This window comes from Erythrolamprus reginae, chromosome 7 (genome assembly GCF_031021105.1).
Source record: "Erythrolamprus reginae isolate rEryReg1 chromosome 7, rEryReg1.hap1, whole genome shotgun sequence".
Lineage (NCBI taxonomy): Eukaryota > Metazoa > Chordata > Lepidosauria > Squamata > Dipsadidae > Erythrolamprus > Erythrolamprus reginae.
Genome location: NC_091956.1, coordinates 52256523 through 52278751, shown reverse-complemented (window position 1 = coordinate 52278751; position 22229 = coordinate 52256523). Strand labels below are relative to the sequence as shown.

Here is a 22229-nt window from a genome sequence, read left to right as displayed (position 1 = left end):
TCGCAAAAAGTTTGCCCGGCAACGCTGATGCACCAAAATCTCAGCCAATCAGCATTGTCATTGCAAAAATTTCGTCCGACTGCTGATGGACAGAAATCTCGGCCAATCAGTGTTGTTTGGCCAGCGTGCTTTGGAACTTTTGGAACTTGTTAAGACTTGTTGGAAGATGGCTCCTAAACGTTGCACGCGGAGCGCAGGCGGCGACGCTAAAAAGAGCAGGAAGATGCTGACAATTAAGGAGAAAATTGAACTTTTGGACATGCTGAAAGAGGGACGCTCTTATGCAGATGTTGGTCGGCATTATGGGATCAACGAATCGAGTATGCGATATTTTCTGAAGGACGAAAAGAAGATAAGGCAAACTTCTCTGATAACATTCAACAAGGCTGCAAAAAGAATGGTGACGCCTAGAAACAAACGCCTTATGAAGATGGAAGCTGCTTTGTCCGTGTGGGTACAAGACTGCCGTAAAAAGAGCATTGCTTTAGATACCAACACCATACGGACAAAGGCACAGCAACTCTACACCCGTCTTGCAAACACAGAAGGAGGCGATGCAGATGAGGGAAACGCAGGTGAGGGCTGGGTTTTTTTATTCTGTCATTATTTAAGTGCTTTTACCATACAGTACTGTATGCTTTCATTCAAGAGTCACTTCTCTCTCCCTTTCCTGTCATTCTCTGCAGATGAAGGTGCTGGTGAAGGTGCTGATGACTCTGAAGACCCCCAGCCATCAACATCTTCTGCTTCTTCGGCCCCATACACATTCAAAGCAAGCAAAGGGTGGTTCGAGAAATTTCAACGGCGCTATGGCCTGAAGAGTGTGTCATTGCACGGAGAAGCTGCCTCAGCAGATGCAGGTGCAGCCAAAAAGTACGTCCAGGGCATGTTTAAAGATCTAATTGCAGAAGGGGGCTACCTTCCAGAACAGGTGTTCAACATGGACGAAACAGGCCTGTTCTGGAAGAGGATGCCTTCACGGACTTTCTTGATGCAAGATGAAGCCAAAGCCCCTGGCTTTAAGGCCCAGAAAGATCGGGTAACTTTGATCATGTGTGGGAATGCAGCAGGCTTTTTGATGAAGCCAGGGCTAATTTATAAGTCACGAAATCCAAGAGCCCTCAAGAACAGAAATAAGAATGCATTGCCAGTGTACTGGATGCATAATCCTAAAGCATGGATTACAAAACCCCTCACGCGGGACTGGTTTCATCAGTGCTTCATCCCACAGGTGAAGGATTATTTGGCTGGCAAAGGACTCAATTTCAAAGTGCTTCTCCTAATGGACAATGCTGGAGGCCATGATGACCTGGCACATGAGCATGCTGGGGTCCAAGTCGAATTCTTGCCACCAAACACCACATCGCTTATCCAGCCGATGGATCAAGGTGTTATCCGCGCATTTAAGGCACTGTACACGCGCAATTCCCTTGCAAGCCTCGTGGAAGCAATGGACACTGATGAAAGCTTCACATTGAAGGGCTACTGGCGTCAGTACACGATCGCATCGTGTCTGAAGAACATTCAGAATGCCTTAATGGATATGAAGTCACAGACAATGAATGCCTGCTGGAAGAAATTGTGGCCAGAAGTGGTGCATGATTACAAGGGATTTGCTCCCGAAGAAATTCAACATGCTGCAGTCCAGAAATCTGTGAAGCTGACACAGGCACTGGGTGGAGAAGGCTTCATTGACATGACACCAGATGAAGTCCATGGGTTGCTTGATGAGCATGGCCTACCACTGACAGACAAAGATCTGGACGAGCTGACCAGGTCAGCGAGTGAAGAAGAGGAGGAAGAGGAAGCTGAACAAGCTGAGGAAGAAGATGTTGGCCTAACGCTTGAACGGCTTGCAGAACTGAACAGAGCTGCTGCACATCTCCAACGCATGGTGGAACTTTGGGATCCCAACATGACTCGCTCTATACACTTTAAGGCCTCCCTTGACAACACCTTTGCACCATACAGAGCCATGTTAGCCCAGAAAAAGAAACTTCACCAACAACTGCGCATAACTATGTTTGTCACGAAAACCAAGAGGTCTGTCACACCATCACCTGCAGCGTCCATTGTAGAAATGGTGATAGAAGAAGATCCCGAGTTATCCTAGTTATGCTAACCCCCCCCAAAAAATGTAAATAAATATTGTTATCATTTATTATCAGGATGACTAAGTGTCTTATTCAATGTGTACAGGTACAGGTAGAGGTACTGTAATGGGAAGGGGAAATGGTAATTAAGGGGATGGGAAATGGTACTTTATGGGTTAAAAGTGTTGGGACTGAGTGGCATACAGAAGAATGAATGAATGACTGAGTGAATGAAATTCAAACACAGGTGGGAGGGAAGGAAGAAAGGATGGAAGGAAGGAGGGAGGGAAGGAAGAAAGGATGGAAGGAAGGAGGGAGGGAAGGAAGGAGGGAAGGAAGGAGGGAAGGAGGGAGGGAAGGAAGGAGGGAAGGAGGGAGGGAAGGAAGGAGGGAAGGAAGGAGGGAGGGAAGGAGGGAAGGAAGGAGGGAGGGAAGGAAGGAGGGAGGGAAGGAGGGAAGGAAGGAAGGAAGGAAGGAGGGAAGAAAGGAGGGAGGGAGGGAAGGAAGGAGGCGGGCATTCTAAAAGCCGAGAAGCCGTTGCCGCCAGCGCTGCTGCAGGAGGACTCGTGCCCCAAGAAAGCTGGTGAGAGGGGCAAATCGGGTGGGCGGGGGGTAGCGGTGAGGAGGCCGGAGGCGCTGGGTGGGTGGCCGACATTAAAAGCAATCATTGCCAGCCTTTCGTCGCTCCCCGCCTCCCCGCCTCCAACTTCAAGCCCTTGCGCGGCCATGGAAAAAGGGCGCGCATGCGCAGATGGTGTTTTTACTTCCGCGCCGCTACATCGCGGAAAATCGATTTTCGCGGGAGGTCTTGGAACGTAACCCCCGCGAAAATCGAGGGATCACTGTAATAGCAAAAAATAAAATAAAACATCCTAAGCCGGTGTAATTCATTTAAATAAACCATGTTTACATACATACAGTTTTTTTAAAAAATGGCAAGAAAATGATAAAAAAACCCACTTCCAACCAAACTTAGCATTATTGATAATGGCTGAAATATGTAAAGTGCTGCCACCTACCTTTAGGATATTGTAAAAACAATGGATTTTTTTAGGAATCAATGGAAATTAAGGTCATTTGGCTCTCTTGGAGGCAATGACAGCTACAAGCTACAAAGTGACTCCATAGACACAATGGAAAAGAGCATATAGCAAAAATAGAAATAGGATTTATTCTTTAAAATCATGTTGATATTCATTTAAATTCAACATTAGTATAACTTTTAGTAAAGGGAATTGAATTACACGTTTAAATCCAAAATTTCATTTTCCTTATTTGTGCTTTCAGATCATATAAGATAAATGCCAATACTTTCCTGCCATTATAATTTCAATTATGCAATACAGTGGTACCTCGAGATACGAGTTTAATTTGTTCCGGACCTGGGCTCTTAAGTCGAGCAGCTCTTATCTCGAACGACTTTTCCCCATAGGAATTAATGTAAATAATTTTAATTGGTTCCAGCCCTCAAAAAACTCACAAAGTTAGTCTAAATTATGCAGAAAGACATGTTTTTAATGAAGAAATGTACATGTACATATAAATGAATAATGAAGTTTCTTTCACTTAACTTGTAAACTTTCTTAAACTTTTAAATTTACATATGTTCAACTTCTCTGCCACCCAATCCTGTAGGACAGAGGTCCCCAACCCTTTTTGCACCAGGGACCGGCTTTAAGCGATCAAGAGAGGAATGGGTGAATGAATGGACGGAGGGTGGGAAGGAAGGAAGGAAAGAGGGAAGGGACAGGAACAGAGGAAGGAAGCAAGGAAACTTATGAAAGGGGAGAGTAAGAGAGGAATGAGTGAAGGGAGGGAGGGAGGGAAGAAGGTGGGAAGGAGAAAGAAAAGAAGAAATAGAGGAAGGGAAGGTAAAAGAGAGAAAGAAAAAGAGCAAGCAAGCAAGCAAGCAAGCAAGCAAGAAAGAAAGAAAGAAAGAAAGAAAGAAAGAAAGAAAGAAAGGGGGAACGGACAGGAACAGAGGAAGGAAGCAAGGAAACTTATGAAAGGGGAGAGTAAGAGAGGAATGAGTGAAGGGAGGGAGGGAGGGAAGAAGGTGGGAAGGAGAAAGAAAAGAAGAAATAGAGGAAGGGAAGGTAAAAGAGAGAAAGAAAAAGAGCAAGAAAGAAAGCTGCAAGCACCCCCCCCGAGCCCCCCAGGCTGGCTGCAACCTTTTAAAACACGCGCGCCGCTTCGCAGCTGTCTCCTGAAGCCGAACGCGGAAGTTAGCGTTTGGCTTCAGGAGACAGCTCCTTGGCGCTTGTATCTCGAATTTGGGCTTGTAAGTAGAACAAAAATATCTCTCCCCTCCCAGCTCTTATCTCGAGTTGCTCTTAAGTAGAGCAGCTCTTATGTCGGGGTTCCACTGTACATTTAAAAAAAAAGCCCCAACATACAAGCTTCAACCGAAAAACAAAAATCAAAAATAAATGCAGAGGCCCATGCAGCTCCTTTGAGTTTTCACTGAGCACCACCAAGTTCTACATATGAAGAGTTTTGGAAAGAATGCCTAGCTCATAAAAGCGTTTCTGGACGAGGATCTTCTCAATTTAGAAATTAGGCAAGGCAAGGCAAGAAAAGTATTTCCAACTTGTTTGAGAACAAATGGTTTTCAATTTGGTTTTCAGTTTCATCTGATCTCATTACTAAAAGAATTCCTTACCCAATCATAGATGCTATGCCTGTAAGCCACTAGAAGATTACCTCTATTCCATTGAAGAAACCCAAATTGCTCTGATCCATACATGTCCATCCTTCTTTACAAACCACAATTGCTCAATTTGCACAACACATAAAGCCAAAAGGAAGCAAATAATGTTAAGATTTAACTCAATATATGAAGCCAGGCATAGGGGTCTTAAAATATAATGTACTATCATCTACTACTTTTACCCATTTATTTATTTATTTGATGAGTTTTCAGCTAGCATACTTGTCAAAAAATCTCTTAACATAAGGAAACATTTCATTAAAAATTACAGTTCCAGGACTATTCCTTGCATTCATTAACAACCTATTTTTATATTTTTTGTAAACAATTGGAACAAAATATACATTTGCAGCAAAACATAGGTACAATCTGAAGTGCTTTTCACTAAATGAACTATTTTCTTTTCTTTCTACTCCGATTCAATGTTATATCTGATTTCTGGGTAATGCACCTACATAAGCACTTCATGCAGACACCAAAGGCAGTATTATAGCAGAGATCTTCAAACTTGGCAAGTACTAGTTTCTTGTCATCATTCCTATCACCCATTTCCTCCCAGGTATGACTGTATGACTGTAACTTGTTGCTTGTATCCTTAAGATTTTTATTGATTGTTTCTTCATTGCTTATTCATTGCCTATGATAACCATTAAGTATTGTACCTCATGATTCTTGACAAATGTATATATTTTAATGTACATTGGGAGCACATGCACCAACGACAAATTCCTTGTGTGTCCAATCACACTTGGCCAATAAAGAATTCTATTCTATTAAGACTTATGGACTTCAACTCCCAGAATTCTTCAGCCAACATAGCTGTCTGGAGAATTCTGGAGGTTGAAGTCCACAAGTCTTAAAGTTGCCAAGTTTGGGGACCCCTGATTTGTAGCATAACATTCTCCAATGTTTGTCTATGTCATTAAATTGGTTAGCTTGAACAGAGAAATAGGTACTGATCTGATGTGAAGCACTAGGCTTCCTGGACTGAAATCATCCCCATCTTAGTTGAACACATGTCAGATTGATATACAGGTTTTTTAGCAGAAAAAAACCAACACAATTTGGAGCAAATATTATCTCTACCTAGTTTATGAGCCCATAAATATTAAAATTCCTTAGATTTTTGTTTAAATCTGAACAGGAGCCAAACAATAGCAAATGTCTTTATTTAAAATAGTTTACAATGGATGCAACTTTTTTTAAATAATCACAATCTCTTTTCTAGTATTCCTACACAATACTCATTTTAATTTGATTTGAAGAGACTGTTAAACACTGCTTTGGATTATGAAGTTAAGCAAAGTTCATGGAAGGATTTTCCTATCCTTCTCTAAACCTTTCCAAAGGATCACGAATCCTTCTCAACAATGTGGATGTCCAGAAAGTTTACTGACAACAAGAAATTGCCAAAATGGAATCTTAACATTAAATCTTAATAGAGAAGAATATTCCAGCCCCCCCCCCTTGTTTTGGCACATAACTACCATCCTCTGCTCATTTTTACTGCTTCTGAAACACCCACCCAAATTCTCTGGAAAGGTTTCCAGGGCCACATGAAAGGACAAGCCAAATTTGCTCCTAGAGGTCAGATGAATTGCATTATATTAGCAGTTCAAGCAATATTTTGCTGTAATTTCTACTTGTGTTTCATTTAAAACATAAAATGATAATGTACTATTTTTGTCAACATTTACTTTATAGCCTGGCCCCACTAATGGCCAACTTATACCTTAGATTACTTTAAGAAAAATCTCAATGTTAGGGAAAACTACTGGTTGAAGTCTTATTTGTTTTTGTCAAAAGATATTTGCTAAGATTTGGGAGTTGGTTCACAACTGAGAAACTCTGTTACTTAAATCAAATATCTGAAAATCAGCAAATCAATGACTAAAACTCAGAGAAGCCATAATTCAATTCATAATTTTAATATTTAAAGTATTAAACTTTAAACTGAATTAAAAGAATGGTAGCACAGGTCATACAGAGGATCCCTAGTCATTGCAAAAATACATTCCTAAAACCAATTCTTAGTGCTAACTACTTTTACAACATGTCAAATTATATCAACAGCTTCTAACTGGATGAGGAGACAAAAATAAGCTCTGATAAATGCTTGTGAATTACTGAATCACAGCCTGGGTTAGTAAGATTGCTCTATTTCTTCAGTAGCTGTTGAACAATGAAAGTGGTATTTTATTTTAATTTATAAGATATGCTTGAAATATAATGACCCTATTATAAGCCAACATTGCAGAAAGAGCACAATATAGAGCTCTCTTTAGAAAAAAAGCCCTGCCAGACATGTGTAACTATGAAAAAATAGCACTGCAAATTTTTCACTCTTGCACTATTAATTAGTGCAACAAGTTTTATCTGTTAAATCCTAGAAAACATATTTGAAAATACACACTGATATAAGATTAGAATGCAGGTGTTTTAATAAAACTAGCACCGCATTATTTGTTAAACTTGTTAATTTACAGCACAAGATTTAAGTTTTTAAAAGCAAATATCAAAGTTATAAAAAAAGGGTTGAGATCATTAAAAGTGCTCAGTCAAAACAGTACATTACATAAAATGCAAGAATCCCCCCTAAATTATTAGACATAAAAATTGGCTTAGTATAGAAAGTTATGTTTATTTGGAAAAGTGAATTAGATTTTTCACAAATTTGGATATTAATTCGCTTTGAGGAACCTTAGTAAAATAAGAAAATTGAAGATTTAATGACAATTTGTAACTTTGATATTAAAGGACCAGCATATATTTCTTTGAATTAAAATTTAAATACCACTAATTAAAATCCAAATCAATAGTTTGCTTTTTAAATAGGCATGTGAACAGTATGAACAACACATAAAGCAGGTGATTAAGTATTCCTATTTTAAAATAATATTTTACCATCTAGGTACAATGGTTGTTGTTTGCGTATTTTGTTAACGGGTTATAAAGAATCAGGGTTCAAAAATGAGCATTACTGTTACCAAATTGTAAGTGTTACAAAATGAGACTGCATTGACCAGCAAACTGTACCTTGATTAATTAAAAAATATAAGAGTTCAATAGACTATTTAGCAAATAAAACAGCACAGTAGTGTGCTAAATTTTAAGGCATATCTCTGCACACTTTACATCTTTAAAGAATTATTTACATTTGCTACTGAGTGAAAAGAACAATAATGGTATTTATTCTGCAAAACAGAACCAAGAAATAAAAAATATCTGGGACTCTACTGTACAAAGGTAACTCAGTTAATTGTGATAAAACATCATTTGCTAGTATAGGCTGTAACAGATTCACTGTTATGCAGTATTTCTTGAGGATTTCGTAGAGCAGGAGGTAAAGTTAATGGTTTGGATTCTTCATCAAGAAGCACCAAATCTTCAATTTCTCTTCCTTTGTATTTCCTTTTACATAATTTCACAATCACTTTCTTCTTGAGAAATAGTTTCAGTGCTTCCCTTGAAGCAACTGCTTTGGCATTTTCCTTACTTTTCCCGCAGCCAGTACCCAAATATACAGATTTGCATCTCAGTTCACAAACTATATTTTCCTGAGAGCTTTTATTTTGAGGTAAATCTGTAAGCTCTTTCAGTGGAACAAATTCAATGTCTAATGTTGCCTTTACAGACTGAATGGATGAGTTTAAGAGTTCTACATGGTTGACACTTAAACTAAATCCTCCAGCAGCAACTAACTTCCAAGCAACAGCTTTGTAGAGTCTATTGAAAAATGGTTGCCTTTCTTTTGCATCTTCATGCGTCAACAATTTGCAGGGCACTTTGACAGGAGCTACACTTGTCTGTGAACTACTTTTTGAAGCAGCTAATACTGTATTATTTTCCAAGCCAACTTTCTTTTCAGCTTCTAATACTTTTTCAGATTTGTGCTTATTAGCTGGTGTAGATTCATAATTAGCAGGTTTGCTTTCTATTCTTTCTCCAGTTAAAGAGGCTGCAGGAGCAATCTTCTGAGCCACAGTTGAAGCTGCTGCAGGCTCTACATTGGGGGTCAATTTTGAAGCTGAAGCAGATGTTGTCTTCTGAGGTATGGTTGAAGATGTTGTAGGCTCTACCTTTTCGGTCAAGGCTGGAGTTGCTGTAGGCAAGGACTGAGTCTTCTCTGGGGGTTTTGATATATCTTTTTCTAAGTTTTTTAGAGATTCCTTATCTGTTTCCACTTTCAGCTCTGCCTTTGTGGACTTTTCATTATTAACTGGAATCGGTTTGTCAGCACCAACAGCTTGCTTCTTGCAAGGACCTTCTGGAAAGCATAAACAAATTATGTATGTAATTCTGAGTAAATACAAGTATCCTTATTTCCATAAAACACTACTACAAGAACAAACCCAAAGTATCTACTTACTTTTACCTTAACCGTAAGTCTAATGAATTAAATTTAGCAAAAGTTTATATTAATACAAAAGATAAACAACCTCTCCCATAAATTTATAATTTGGATCAAAAAAGCTGGAGCATTTTCATTTTAGGTTTTTTTTTGGGGGGGGGGGTATAAAAAGGCAAACTGAACTATGAATTGTAACTATTTAATGTTAGTTAACACCATTAACTTACAAAAAAAAACCACTTTACAAACTTTAAAAGTTTTAATTATCACAACAGTAATTAAATAATTTATGAAGTATTAACAATTTTAACAAATAAAGTAACATGTATTAGGTTAAATATATTCCTATGATTATTTGCCAGCTATGATCTGCTAACCATTGCTACTGGATATGCCTCGTTTCACCTTGGCAACCAGTTCATCTCTCAGAGTGTGGGTTGGAGCATTGGTCACTGTAATGCCTACAGCCATATCCATCACCTTTTCCATCACTTGCGGAGAATATCTAAGCAGGAAAAGATAGAAATTAGCACTTTGAGGATTCTATATTCATGACATTTAGAGCATCAATGGCTTCTAAAGCATAAGCATTGGGTCGGTGCATGTTAAACTATTTAGTTAAGCTATTTAAAACATCATTCTGTTTAGAATTTTGAGGTGATGTACAATTATTAAATTTAATATAAAGCACAATAAATGAAAGCTCAAAGCCTTGATTTAAAAAAAAACATCAAGTCTAAATACTTGTAATAAAGTATTACTAGTAATAAAGCATTCTGGTAGCCCTCAATTTACCTCCACAATTGAGCCCAATAATCCATTTTATAATTTTTGTTGTCACAGTTTAATGAATCCCTGCAGCTGATAAGTTAGTAACCCAGTTGTTAAGTGAATGTGGCTTCCCCATTGACTTTGACTGTTCGCAAAAGGAGATCACATAACCTTGGGACACAGCAACAGTCATAAATATGAGCCAGTTGCCAGCATCTGAATTTTGATCACATAATCATGAGGATACTGCATAGGTTGTAACTGTGAAATAAGGTCATAAGTCACATTTTTCAATTTTGAAGTCACTAAATTAACTGTTGGATGTCATTAGGCTCACCCCAAGAGATTACATTGGAGGTATTAGACAAGCTACTACAAGGATTTCTATTCGAATGTTGATACATCTATTATGTGAACAGAAAACATGTATGATGATTTATGAAAAGTAACACCAACAGACTGAAAGCAAGAACCAAGATATTTAAGTGAAAAGAAAAATGCAATCCTCAAGTCAGTGGGGATAAAGTTTAACTGTAATAAGTATAACAGCAATATTTTTCCTTCAATCCTCTAAATCTGGGTATAGAAGAAAAATAGTAAACAGCAAATTTATTTGGGAAAATTATCCAAGAATTACAATGTATTATAACCATATTCTGCAGAGATCAGTTATACCAAATAAAGACACTGTGCTTTATCATAGCACCAGCTGCAAAAATTAAAAGATAGAAGACCACTTAGGATTTCCACACTTGCCACTGTGACCTTTTTAGGTAAGAAAAAGCAGAATAAAAAGTGTCCATTTTGCAATTTTTCAAATCTTGCAAATGTGGGAGACTTCAAAGCAACCTTCCAATCCCACCCGTGTCCTCCCTAAAGAACAAATCTCATACGGTGACATCATCTCTGCAAGTATTTATTTATTTTATTTATTTATTGGATTTGTATGCCGCCCCTCTCTGCAGACTCGGGGCGGCTAACAACAGCAATAAAACATCATATAATAATAATCCAATACTAAAACAGTTAAAAACCCTTATTATAAAACCAAACATACTTACAGACATACCATGCATAAAATTGTAAAGGCCTAGGGGGAAAGCATATCTCAATTCCCCCATGCCTGGCAGCAGAGGTGGGTTTTAAGCAGTTTACGAAAGGCAAGGAGGGTGGGGGCAATTCTAATCTCTGGGATAAGTTGGTTCCAGAGGGCCGGGGTCGCCACAGAGAAGGCTCTTCCCCTGTTTAGTTGATGGGACCCGGAGAAGACCCACTCTGTGGGACCTTACTGGTCGCTGGGATTCGTGCAGCAGAAGGCGGTCCCTGAGATAATTTGGTCTGGTGCCATGAAGGGCTTTATAGGTCATAACCAACACTTTGAATTGCGACCAGAAACTGATCAGCAACCAATGCAGACTGCGGAGTGTTGGTGTAACATGGGCATATTTGGAAAAGCCCATGATAGCTCTCGCAGCTGCATTCTGCACGATCTGAAGTTTCCGAACGCTTTTCAAAGGTAGCCCCATGTAGAGAGCGTAAAGTAAAGATAGCTATGGAAGCAGAGATGGGCTGCTAAGGTGGAACAGTGATGTGTGCTCGTCCTCGTGGCTTTGAGAGCTAGCGGAGTCCAGTGCAATTCTGCTACTGCACCTGGGCAGGTAGTGAAATCACACGCAGACACGCAGGTGTGTCAGAGGCAAACCTACATCTCTGTGTGTGGTGTTGTTACCTGCCCAGGTGCAGTAGCAGAATTGCGTTGGACTCCGCTAGCACGCAGAGCCACAGGGGTGAACACATGTCACTGTTCCACCTTAGCAGCCCACCTCTGTATGGAAGCATTTGTATTTGGCTAGAAAAGACAGAACTACATTTAAAGCAGAGAGCCAGTTCTATCAGTTATGACAACAGGCTAGAAATTAGAGGAGACTGTGAGCTCTAGTTCCGCCTTCCCCGTGAAAGCTGGCTGGGTGACCTTGGGCCGCTCTCTCTCTCTCTCTCCCCAGTCAAACCTTATATATATTTGCCAGCCTATAGCTGACACATCTCCCCACTTTCATTATCTTCCTATTCTCCTATTTTCAACCCCCTCTTTCTCCCCTCATCTTTTTCTTTTTTTCTTTCTATACCTGATATCATTGTTTTGTTTCCCTTTTTAATGTAAATACGCTGCTCAAAAAATAAAGGGAACACTCAAATAACACATCTTAGATCTGAATGAATGAAATACTCTCATTAAATACTTTGTTCCAAACAAAGTTGAATGTGCTGACAAAATGAAATTGATTGTCAATCAGTTTTGCTTCCTAAGTGGACAGTTTGATTTCACAGAGGTTGGATTTACTTGGAATTATATTCTGTTGTTTAAGTGTCCCCTTTATTTTTTTGAGCAGTATATTTAATAAAGATTTTTTAAAATAAAAATAAAAAAAGATTGTGGCGAAAATAAAAGGAGGAGCATTTCGTATGTTCACCACCTTGAGTTCACTGAAGATGGGACTACAATATTTTTTTTAAAAATCCTTAAAAATACTGTATATCAATCTTCTTCCCGCCCTACTTTTAACTGTACTAGAATACTGTACACCATTTCTTGAAAGCGCCTAAAATGTGTAATTCTTCCATCAAAAATACTGCCGCCAACCAACTTACCGACAACCCAGGAAGACGTGGTTGGCCCACACCCTGGAGAACGAGACCAGGCGGCGGACCTCCTCGCGGTCATCGTCGCCGCCGCCGTCCTTCGGGCTCACAGACAGAGCCTCCGCATTGCGAATCAAGAAGTCCCGCCGGTACTGCCAGTGCTGCTCGGGCTCACACTCGTCGCGCAACTTTTCCACCCAGTCCACGCCGGCGTCGCTGGCCTCCCCCGCTTTCTCCTCCCCTTGGCTAGAGGCCGCGGCGGGCCCCGCGACCGGGGCGGCTTCCCCCTCGGCCATGGGCCGCAGGGAAGTCTCGGCTCTTTAACAACCGGCAGCTGGCCGCCCGCTCTCCGACGCAGGAGTGCTTATTCCCGGCCTAAGGTCACTGCGACGCGAAGGATCTCGCTTCCCGTTGAAACCGGCGATAGCGAAAGATCACTCAACACCTCCCCCCCGCCTCCGGAGGTGATCAAATCAGAAGCTGCCTAATTATCATAGTCCAGTTCCGGCTACCTATTTATGACTTGACTTCCGCGCGACTCGCCGCTTCCTGTTTATTAAACTTCCTGCCCTTCCTTCCCGTCGTTCCTCCCGACTCGATGTTCCTTTTCGAGGGACCCGAGAGTAGGAAGTGGTTACTTCTTTGGCGGCTTTCCTCTACGGCAGGGGTCCTCAAACTTGGCAACTTTAAGACTTGTGGACTTCAACTCCCAGAATTCTCCAGCCAGCTATGGCTAAAGCTATGCTAGCTGGAGAATTCTGGGAGTTGAAGTCCACAAGTCTTAAAGTTGCCAAGTCTGAAGACCTCTGCTCTACGGATTGACTGTGGCTCTCTTGAGCTGTAAGGCGGGAGGATCAATTAAATAATTGAAGTCTCTTCGGGTCCGCGAGTCGTTTGGGTTCCTCTTCAGTGCCCTTTGCTGGAAGTCTGTTTGATTAAAAGGGTTTCTTTGTGATCCCGCGTCGTCTTGGTGCCAAGAGTGACCCTTTACTGAAATAACAAGAATGCTTTTTCTTTCTTTACAGACATGAGCGAAGAAAACCTAAGAAAATTTTTGAGATACTTACACACAATAATGGGCTGCTGCCCCCGCGGAGTGAGGGGAGACGCAGTGGGGGTAATAAGTTTATGCACTACTTATTGAATGCTTAATAGTTTTTTTTAATGTCCTTCTCTAGTAACTTAGTATGATCCTTAATTACTTTTAAAATAGGAAATAATTAAATAGTATTTTAAACCTATAAACGCTTTAATAATTTTAATCATTATCTAGAACTGAACTTTTATACCAATTAAAGAAAATTGAGCTACTTGCCTAATCTGTTATCATACTGAACCTTGTGGGTTTAGTACAAAACCTTAAAATGTTATTGAGCTGCTCAACAAATAATGCTGTCTATCCTTTGTCCTTTTTGTGGCTGTTCAAATACGTAATGTGACTTAATCAACTGAAAAAGAGTCCAAGCACCTATTTGAAAATTTATCTAGGTGGTAAGCCACTTCCAACCAGTCATATGACTTTTAAGCCACCCTGGTCACATGATTGTCAAGCCACTTTTACCTGGTCACATGGCCGGTAATCCACTCCCACCCAATCACATGACCAGGCCGCACCCCCAAAACAAGCCGCACCCACAGTGTGGCAGTAAAAATGTTGGCAGCCCATCACTGCTTACACAGGAGCAGCTAAAGATAAGGGTGATTTGGGAGGGGAAACTATGAAAATAGTTATCTCTTCTGAATTCAAGTAGAGACTGGGAAGATCCTTTAATATAAATAACACATTTGGAAGGAAATGCAGTTGTTGTTCTAAATATACTTTTCCAACTTTCCCACTCAAGCTACAACACAATGACTATTTCCAAGATAATCTTATTTATAATTCAAGCATTTCTGACATTTTTTTTTAAGGTTTCTATGCCAGACTATTCACAAGATTCTGAGCAATTTATGTTTCTACATTCAGTAATCGGGTTAAAATAATTCAAACAATAAACTGCTTCAGTTCCACTAGCTTCTTGAACCTGCTCCTAATTCAGCTTATCAACTAACACCAACATTTCCTGACAGAGCCAGATCCTCAACCCTAAGAAACATTGTAGTGACAATACAGTCTTTAAATTCAGGGAAAGACTTTAACAGAGGGCTTAGAAAAATCAGTATTTGTATTTGTGTTGATAACCTTGCTTTGGCAATGGAAAACTTAATATTAACCCTTAATTATCTTTCTGATCTCACCAGGTATTGATTGATTGATTTCATTTCTATGCTGCCCAATCCCAAAGGACTCAGAGCAAGTGTACTTGGGGACAGTCAGATTCTGAGCTACATAGGGCTTTAAAAGAATAGTGCCTTAAATTATACCTTGAAGTTAATCAGCAATGGGTTGCAGTAATCCTAATCTAAAATGACAGTGTGGCAATCAAGCAGTATCTCCTGATTCAGAAATGGTTACACCTGACAAAATTGTGCAAAAGCCTTCTTTGCCATGGCCTCCAATTGCTGTTCTGGACAGACCTCTGAGTCCAAGAAATATCCCAGATTGCAAGCCAGCTGCATCTTGCAGACACAATTCCACTTAGAGTTACAGATAAATCAATCAGTCATTCTATCTTGCTGACATTAAGCCTAGGTTTGTTTGAAACAAGTTAAGTATTCAGAATAATGATGTCATAAATTGGAAATGCATCACCATCTCCTTTTTGCCCAAAGATGCATCAATCACTGCTTGTATATTGCCACTGATATCCCTTTAAGGGTTTCACCAACCAAGGACAACAATGATATAATCAATAGATCTCAGACTTTATCACACAGAATACAGTTAATTTTTTTCAAGATTCAAAGGTTTAAATCAGTTGCACATCACCTCAAAAGTTGTTGCCTATATCATCTCAACTAGACGTGCCTGACCAGCCATCAATTTCAAGCAGATACAAATTATTTTAAGATCCAGGTGTTTTGCAAACTTAATTTTTATTTGATTTTATTTATATAGCTATTCATTTCAGATACATCTCTGGGTGGTTCACAACATTCAAACAAATGAAATATGCAGAATATTAAAATGAAACACACAGCAGCCAAACAATCATAAAAAGCCCTTGACATAGCCAAGAAACCAGAGTCTGGCACAGAACAGTCTTCAAAGCCATACAAAAGGCCAATCTCAGGGAAAGGATGCAACAAATAGTGCATGGCCATGGCAGGAAAGGCTCTTCTACAAGATATGCCAGTCTATGCTCCTTGGCTGATCATATCTGCAGTCATAGTTCCCTCTAAGCTGAGCAGTGAGCAATCGCTCACTTAAAAATCATCATCAACTCAGAGTTTTCCAAACCTGCCCAGAAGCCGAGAGGGAAAGAGTGAGAGGGAAGGAGAGAGAGAGGAAGAGAGGAAGAGAGAGAAACAAATAGAAAAAAGAGAGGAAAGAAAAGAGAAAGAAAAAGAATGGGAGTAAGGAAGAGAGAAAGAAAATCAAAATCTAGTTTGAAACTAGCTCAACTATTTAAGTGGCATTTTGATATTGATAGAGTTGCCCTATTATGAGCTCACTGTTATAGACACACAGTACAGTATTTTATTTAGAAATTCTCTGAGGCAAAACAGGGTGGGTTTTTTATTTGTTTGTTTGTTTGTTTGTTTATTATTTCTGTGCCTCCCAGTCCTGAAGGGACTGCCGCTCAGACACTATACTTTTTCGCCCACCCCAAAAAAAATTAGAGGGAACACTGTCTGCAGTATGCCCCTCCTGCCTTATTTAGTTATTTATTTAGTTATTTGTTTGTTTATTTATATTTGTTTGTTTATTTTGTCAAGTACGTGTTGGTGGTATACAGAGATATAATCCTATTTATATACATGAAAGTAGTAAAAGAAACATTAGGATGGGGGTGGAAGGCACTCTGGTGCACTTATGCATGCACACCTTATCAGACAGGATGAGTAAGAACTGAGAAGATGGACTATGAGTAACTAGGCTTTAAAGGTAGGTTGGCAAATCCAGAAAAAGAAACTCCGGGACATTATTTTACCAAAAGTATAAAGCTTTACTAAATAAATTTGAAACCAGTTCTGCGTTTCTCTGTGCAAAAGCAATCATAGGTAATTCCTCTTTTCCCGTTTAGGCCACCCACAATCCTAATTCGTCCATCAATTACTGCTTTTCGTTTTGTTATGGAACCAGCCAGCCTTGCCAGGACATCTGCTTGGTGTATCCTTGGGATGCCAGCGATGTCTCACGGGAGCCAACAAATGCTTGAATACCATTCCCCCACCCTTGCATTTCATCCACCTCCTCCCTGTTATTGTCAAACCGAGGGGAGCATAAGGCAGGTGAAAGTGCAAGTCAGTCTTGACAAGCACCTTGAATTGCATCTGAAAGCAATCTGGTAGCCATTGTAGCTCATGAAGCAACAATGTCACTTGTGCCAAACAATTGGCACTTTTAACTGCCCATGCCACTGCAATTTGCATCAACTAAAGCTTCAAATACTTTTAAGTGGTAGCTCCATGTAGAGCATGTCACAGTAGTTCAAATAGGAGGTCATGAGGATATTAAATTTATATGCTGCCTGGCTCCCAGTGACAAAAGTTACAATTGCTCATAAACTAATCTAACTTGGCATTCGCCATGTTACCCAAATAAAATGCTGCAGGGTGGCTATTTACAGATGCAATAAAAGCAGCAGACTTAACTATTCAGTAGCACAAATCAGAGTCTCTGGCTTGACCTAGCCATGAGATAATGTCAGGGGCTAGTTGTGGGAACTGATCTCAACCTTTCCCCTTTCCAAAGCGATCTTGTGTCTTTGTTTTCTATCATATCTTTCAGCTACCTTAATCTTTTTCACTTCTTTTCTTCTTCGAGGCAACCTATAGAGATGCCTGTTTCACCCCAGTCCTTTCAATTCCCAAGCCATTCAATCCAAAACATCCATTCTTTTGGGGTCTGCTGTTGATAAAGTCACTCAGCAACCACCTCATATCTCCAACTATACCACTTTATACCTAGAAGTAGCACCTTTCGTTTCAACTTGTCCAGATCACGATCTTACCAAAGTCATGCTGAGGTGGGCATCCCAAACTCTCACTCTGGGTGGAGAGCATTTCATTTCCACTCTTTACCTTTCATCTTGAGTTTTGCTTGTCCCCAGCAACTCCCCAACATCTTCCTTGTGTCCTGTGACTTCCGGAGATCACTTCCAGGATTTCAAACACAGCTCCTACTACTTTCCAGTCTTTGCCTACTTGTAATGGTATATTTTTCCCGATAAGCAAACTAGTACTATAGAACAATGTTTATAGAGTATTTGGCGAATTTATATAATAATAATAATAATAATAATAATAATAATAATAATAATAATTTAGATTTGTATGCCGCCCCTCTCCAAGACAGTATGTATATACAGTATATATATACTATGTGCTGTATCTGAAAAATCATGCAAATCAAGCAATCAAAAATACAAGAATGCCACTTTAAATTTTCAAAATCAAGGGATCATGAATAGAGAAAGATCTATGATACAAATTCTTTTAGTCTCATAGAAATATTGGAAATTGGATGCTTGCTTGCTCACATGCAATAAATGCATAAATAAACAATGTTCTCTAATCATGGTGCTTTATATTTCTGCTTTCTGAAAATGTAAATAGGTGCAGCTGTTTGTTTTTAGCGAACTTCAGGAGAAATAAATTTGTTCCATTCCATGGAACTGTTTTGTATCAGAACAACAAGCTGCAATAATATAACTTGTGTTGGTTGTAAGAGCAGTTGGGTGGGGTAGGAGGAGTTAATGCTCTAAAAGTTTCTCTTAAATTCTCCTCTCCTCTGTGTACAATACAGCTTCAAAAGATGTGCCAATTAAAATTAGATGTGGGCTATCAACTCTGCAGATAAACAAGTGTAAGCAGTTTTGCTATTTATCTTACAGTTTAGAAAGACATTCTTTATGTTTAAATAATCAGAAGTGGTTGGTGATGTCCAATTCTTCATGGTATAGCTATGCACTTGACGAGGCATTACAGCTTTGTGGAAGAGTGGCCATATTTTCACTATACAGTGGTACCTCCACTTAAGAACGCCTCTACTCAAGAACTTTTCTAGATAAGAACCGGGTGTTCAAGATTTTTTTTGCCTCTTCTTAAGAACCATTTTCTACTTAAGAACCCGAGCCTGGAAAAAATTTCCAGGAAATATGAGAGCGGCACGAAGGCCCGGCCAGTTTCCTGCCATTCTTCCTTTAATCACGGCCATCTCGGGCTTTTCTGGGCTGCCAGACGAGCCTTTCAGTGGCGTTTAAGGGGGTTTTGGCAGTCCAGAGGGAACGAAGCATTTTCCTTTCTCTGGGCTCTTGGAGAGGGAATATACCCCTGCCAGCACCCAGAGAAAAGAAACGCTCCCTTCGCTCTGGGCAGCCCAGAGTGAACGGAGCGTGTTCCTTTCTCTGAGCGCTTGGAGGGGGAATAAACCACTTTGGTGTGATGATTCCTTCGCACTGCCTCCCACACACCCAGTGTGAGGTTGCCTCCCGGAGCATCTGGGTGCAGAAAGGCAAAAGCGGACACTTCACCATGGCTGAATCAATTCGGCTTCAGTCAAATCGAGAAGTCACCACAGGGAAGGAAAGGCGCCGGCTACAAAGCGAGCGAGAGAAGAGGGAAGCCCTTCAGCATGGGAAAGAAGACGATGCAGATAACAGCAGCAGCAGCCTTTCGGTTAAAGGAGTGGGTGCATGGGAGGTGCGTACTCCTCGCCGCCTCAGAGTCCCTCTTTTTTTTTTAAAGTTTGGGATTTTTTTGATTCCCCTCACCTCACACTTCTTCCTTTAGCACCAACTGTCCTCCACCTCTTCTTCCTCCTCCCACCCAAATTCCCAGCTTTTATTTCTTTCCTAATGGGTTTGCACGCATTATTTGCTTTTATATTATTATTATTATTATTATTATTATTATTATTATTATTATTATTATTATTATTATTATTAATTAGATTTGTATGCCGCCCCTCTCCGTATACTCGGGGCGGCTAACAACAATGATACAATATATAACAAATCTACCCCTTATTAAAAAGAAAACATACACACAAGCATACCATGCATAAACTCTATAGGCCCAGGAGAGATGTCTCAGTTGATTCCTATGGGAAAAATTGCTTCTACTTACAAACCTTTCTACTTAAGAACTTGGTCATGGAACTAATTATGTTCTTAAGTAAAGGTACCACTGTATAACTAACAATCCAATTGTTTTGTGAATTGTTTTGCATAGGGCTTGTCTTAATAATTCTGATATTTTCTTCTTTCCTTTAAACATCAATTCATATCATTCATATAAACAGAATTGCTTACATGTTTAATATCAGTATCAGTTGAGCTGAGATTGTGCCCCTGTGGAAAAGGGGCTATTGAAACTACAGCTCACACCTCAATATACTATACCTTCTATAAGGAGTCATGGACCTACTTCATAAGACCTCACCTGATAAAATACTGGTCTTTTTATGTACAATTGGTGTTATTAGTTCAGTATGATGTAATTTCTTTAAATGTGGCTAAATTTTGTTATACTGTCTGCAAAATTAATCAGACTTTGATTGCCCACTGACAACCATCACTAATTGTAATACAGTGATCCCTCTATTATCGCGAGGGTTCCGTTCCAAGACCCCTCGCGATAATCGATTTTTCGGGATGTAGTGGTGCGGAAGTAAAAACACCATCTGCGCATGCGCGCCCCATTTTCCATGGCCGCGCATGCGCAGATGGTGTTTTTACTTCCGCACCTGGGAAGAACCAGCAGCTGAGGTGCCGCCTGCCTGCCCGCTTGTCCGCCGCTTGTCCGCTTGTCCGGCCGCCGCTTTTCCGCCGCTTGTCCGCTTGTCCGGCCGCCGCTTGTCCGGCGCTTTTCCGCTTGTCCGGCCGCCGCTTTTCTGCCGCTTGTCCGCTTGTCCGGCCGCCGCTTTTCCGCCGCTTGTCCGCTTGTCCCGCCGCCGCTTGTCCGCCGCTTTTCCGCTTGTCCGGCCGCCGCTTTTCCACCACTTTTCCGCTTGTCCGGCCGCCGCTTTTCCGCTTGTCCGGCCGCCGCTTTTCCGCCGCTTTTCCGCCGCTTGTCCGCTTGTCCGGCCGCCGCTTGTCCGCCGCTTTTCTGCTTGTCCGGCCGCCGCTTTTCCGCCGCTTTTCCGCTTGTCCGCCCGCCGCTTTTCCGCCGCTTGTGCGCTTGTCCGCCCGCCGCTTTTCCGCCGCTTTTCCGCTTGTCCGCCCGCCGCTTTTCCGCCCGCCGCTTTTCCGCCGCTTGTCCGCTTGTCCGCCCGCCGTAGCTGATCTGCTCGGCAGCGCAGTAGCAGCGAGGAGCCGAAGATGGGGTTTCCCCGTTGCCCACGCAAAGGGGAAACCCCATCTTCGGCTCCTCGCTGCTACTGCGCTGCCGAGCAGATCAGCTGCTGGGCAGCCGAAGGAACCTTCCCTGGGTGCCGCCCGCCGCTCGAGAGCAAGAGAGGGAGAGATAGAGAAAGAGAGAGAAGGAAAGAAAGAGATGAGAGAGGGAGGAAGAGAGTGTGAGAGAGGAAGAAGCAAGAGAGAGAAAGAGAGAGAGAAAGAAAGATGAGAAAGGAAGGGAGTGACATCATCGGGTGGAAAAATCGCGATATAGCGTTTCGCAAAGATCGAGATCGCGAAACTCGAGGGATCACTGTACACTGATACCTTGTCTTACAAACTTAATTGGTTCCGGGATGAGGTTCTTAAGGTGAAAAGTTTGTAAGACGAAACAATGTTTCCCATAGGAATCAATGGAAAAGCGATTAATGCGTGCAAGCCCAAAATTCACCCCTTTTGCCAGCCGAAGCGCCCATTTTTGCACTGCTGAGATTTCCCTGAGGTTCCCCTCCATGGGAAACCCCACCTCCGGACTTCTGTGTTTTTGCGATGCTGCAGGGAATCCCAGCAGGATAATCCCAGCATCGTAAAAACAAGTGCTTCGCTGGCATCACAAGTCTGGAGGTGGGGTTTCCCAGTGAAGGGAGCATCAGTGAAATCGCAGCATCGCAAAAACACCAAAGTCCTCGAAACCCCACCTCCAGACCTCTGTGTTTTTGCGATGCTGCGATTTCACTGAGGCTCCCCTCACTGGGAAACCCCACCTCCGGACTTCCATTGCCAGCGAAGTGCCTGTTTTTGCGCTGCTGGGATTCCCCTACTGAGATTCCCCTGTAGCATCACAAAAATACGGAAGTCCGGAGGTGGGGTTTCCCATGGAGGGGAGCCTCAGGGGAATCCCAGCAGCGCAAAAACGGGTGCTTCACTGGCAACGGAAGTCCGGAGGCGGGGCATCCCAGTGGCGGCAGTGGGTTTGTAAGGTGAAAATAGTTTGTAAGAAGAGGCAAAAAAATCTTAAACCCCGGGTTTGTATCTCGAAAAGTTTGTATGATGAGGTGTTTGTAAGATGAGGTTTCGCTGTATCTTCTTTTTTCATTTTTAATGCTGGTCTGTGACCATAAAAATTATATCAGTATTAATAATGTTTCTATTTACAGAGAAACCTCTTCTACATTTCCTCTCATATGGTAATAATCGTATGCAATGCTAAACACTAGATGTTTGTGGTAATCTAGTAGTTTTTTCAAAAAGTGGGTTTTGTTTTGGCTCAGAATGCATTT

At 41.1% G+C, this 22229-nt stretch overlaps 1 protein-coding gene and 1 long non-coding RNA gene across 2 annotated transcripts in view; one reads left to right on the top strand and one right to left on the bottom strand.

Annotated features, from left to right (window-relative positions):
• Nucleotides 1-6715: 6715 nt before the first annotated feature.
• Nucleotides 6716-13097, bottom strand: CDKN2AIP (CDKN2A interacting protein). The gene is made up of 3 exons (XM_070757492.1): nucleotides 12575-13097; nucleotides 9532-9659; nucleotides 6716-9070 (listed from the first exon to the last, which is right to left on the bottom strand). The coding sequence occupies exons 1-3, from the start codon at nucleotides 12859-12861 to the stop codon at nucleotides 8076-8078; spliced, it is 1410 nt and encodes a 469-aa protein (XP_070613593.1). The 5' UTR covers nucleotides 12862-13097; the 3' UTR covers nucleotides 6716-8075.
• Nucleotides 13098-13458: 361 nt separating this feature from the next.
• The window catches only part of LOC139169932 (uncharacterized), a 30940-nt gene continuing 22169 nt past the window's right edge, over nucleotides 13459-22229 (top strand). The window contains exon 1 of the long non-coding RNA XR_011559551.1: nucleotides 13459-13682. This is a non-coding gene — a long non-coding RNA (uncharacterized lncRNA). The remainder of the gene's footprint in view (nucleotides 13683-22229) is intronic.

Excerpts from the sequence above, each read along its gene's own strand:
- CDKN2AIP (XM_070757492.1), bottom strand. The coding sequence starts at position 12,861 with ATGGCCGAGGGGGAAGCCGCCCCGGTCGCGGGGCCCGCCGCGGCCTCT. Across the intron at positions 9,660-12,574 it reads CACGTCTTCCTGGGTTGTCG|ATATTCTCCGCAAGTGATGG; the intron begins GTAAGTTGGTTG and ends TTTCCTGCTTAG. Across the intron at positions 9,071-9,531 it reads AGGCATATCCAGTAGCAATG|AAGGTCCTTGCAAGAAGCAA; the intron begins GTTAGCAGATCA and ends TATGCTTTCCAG.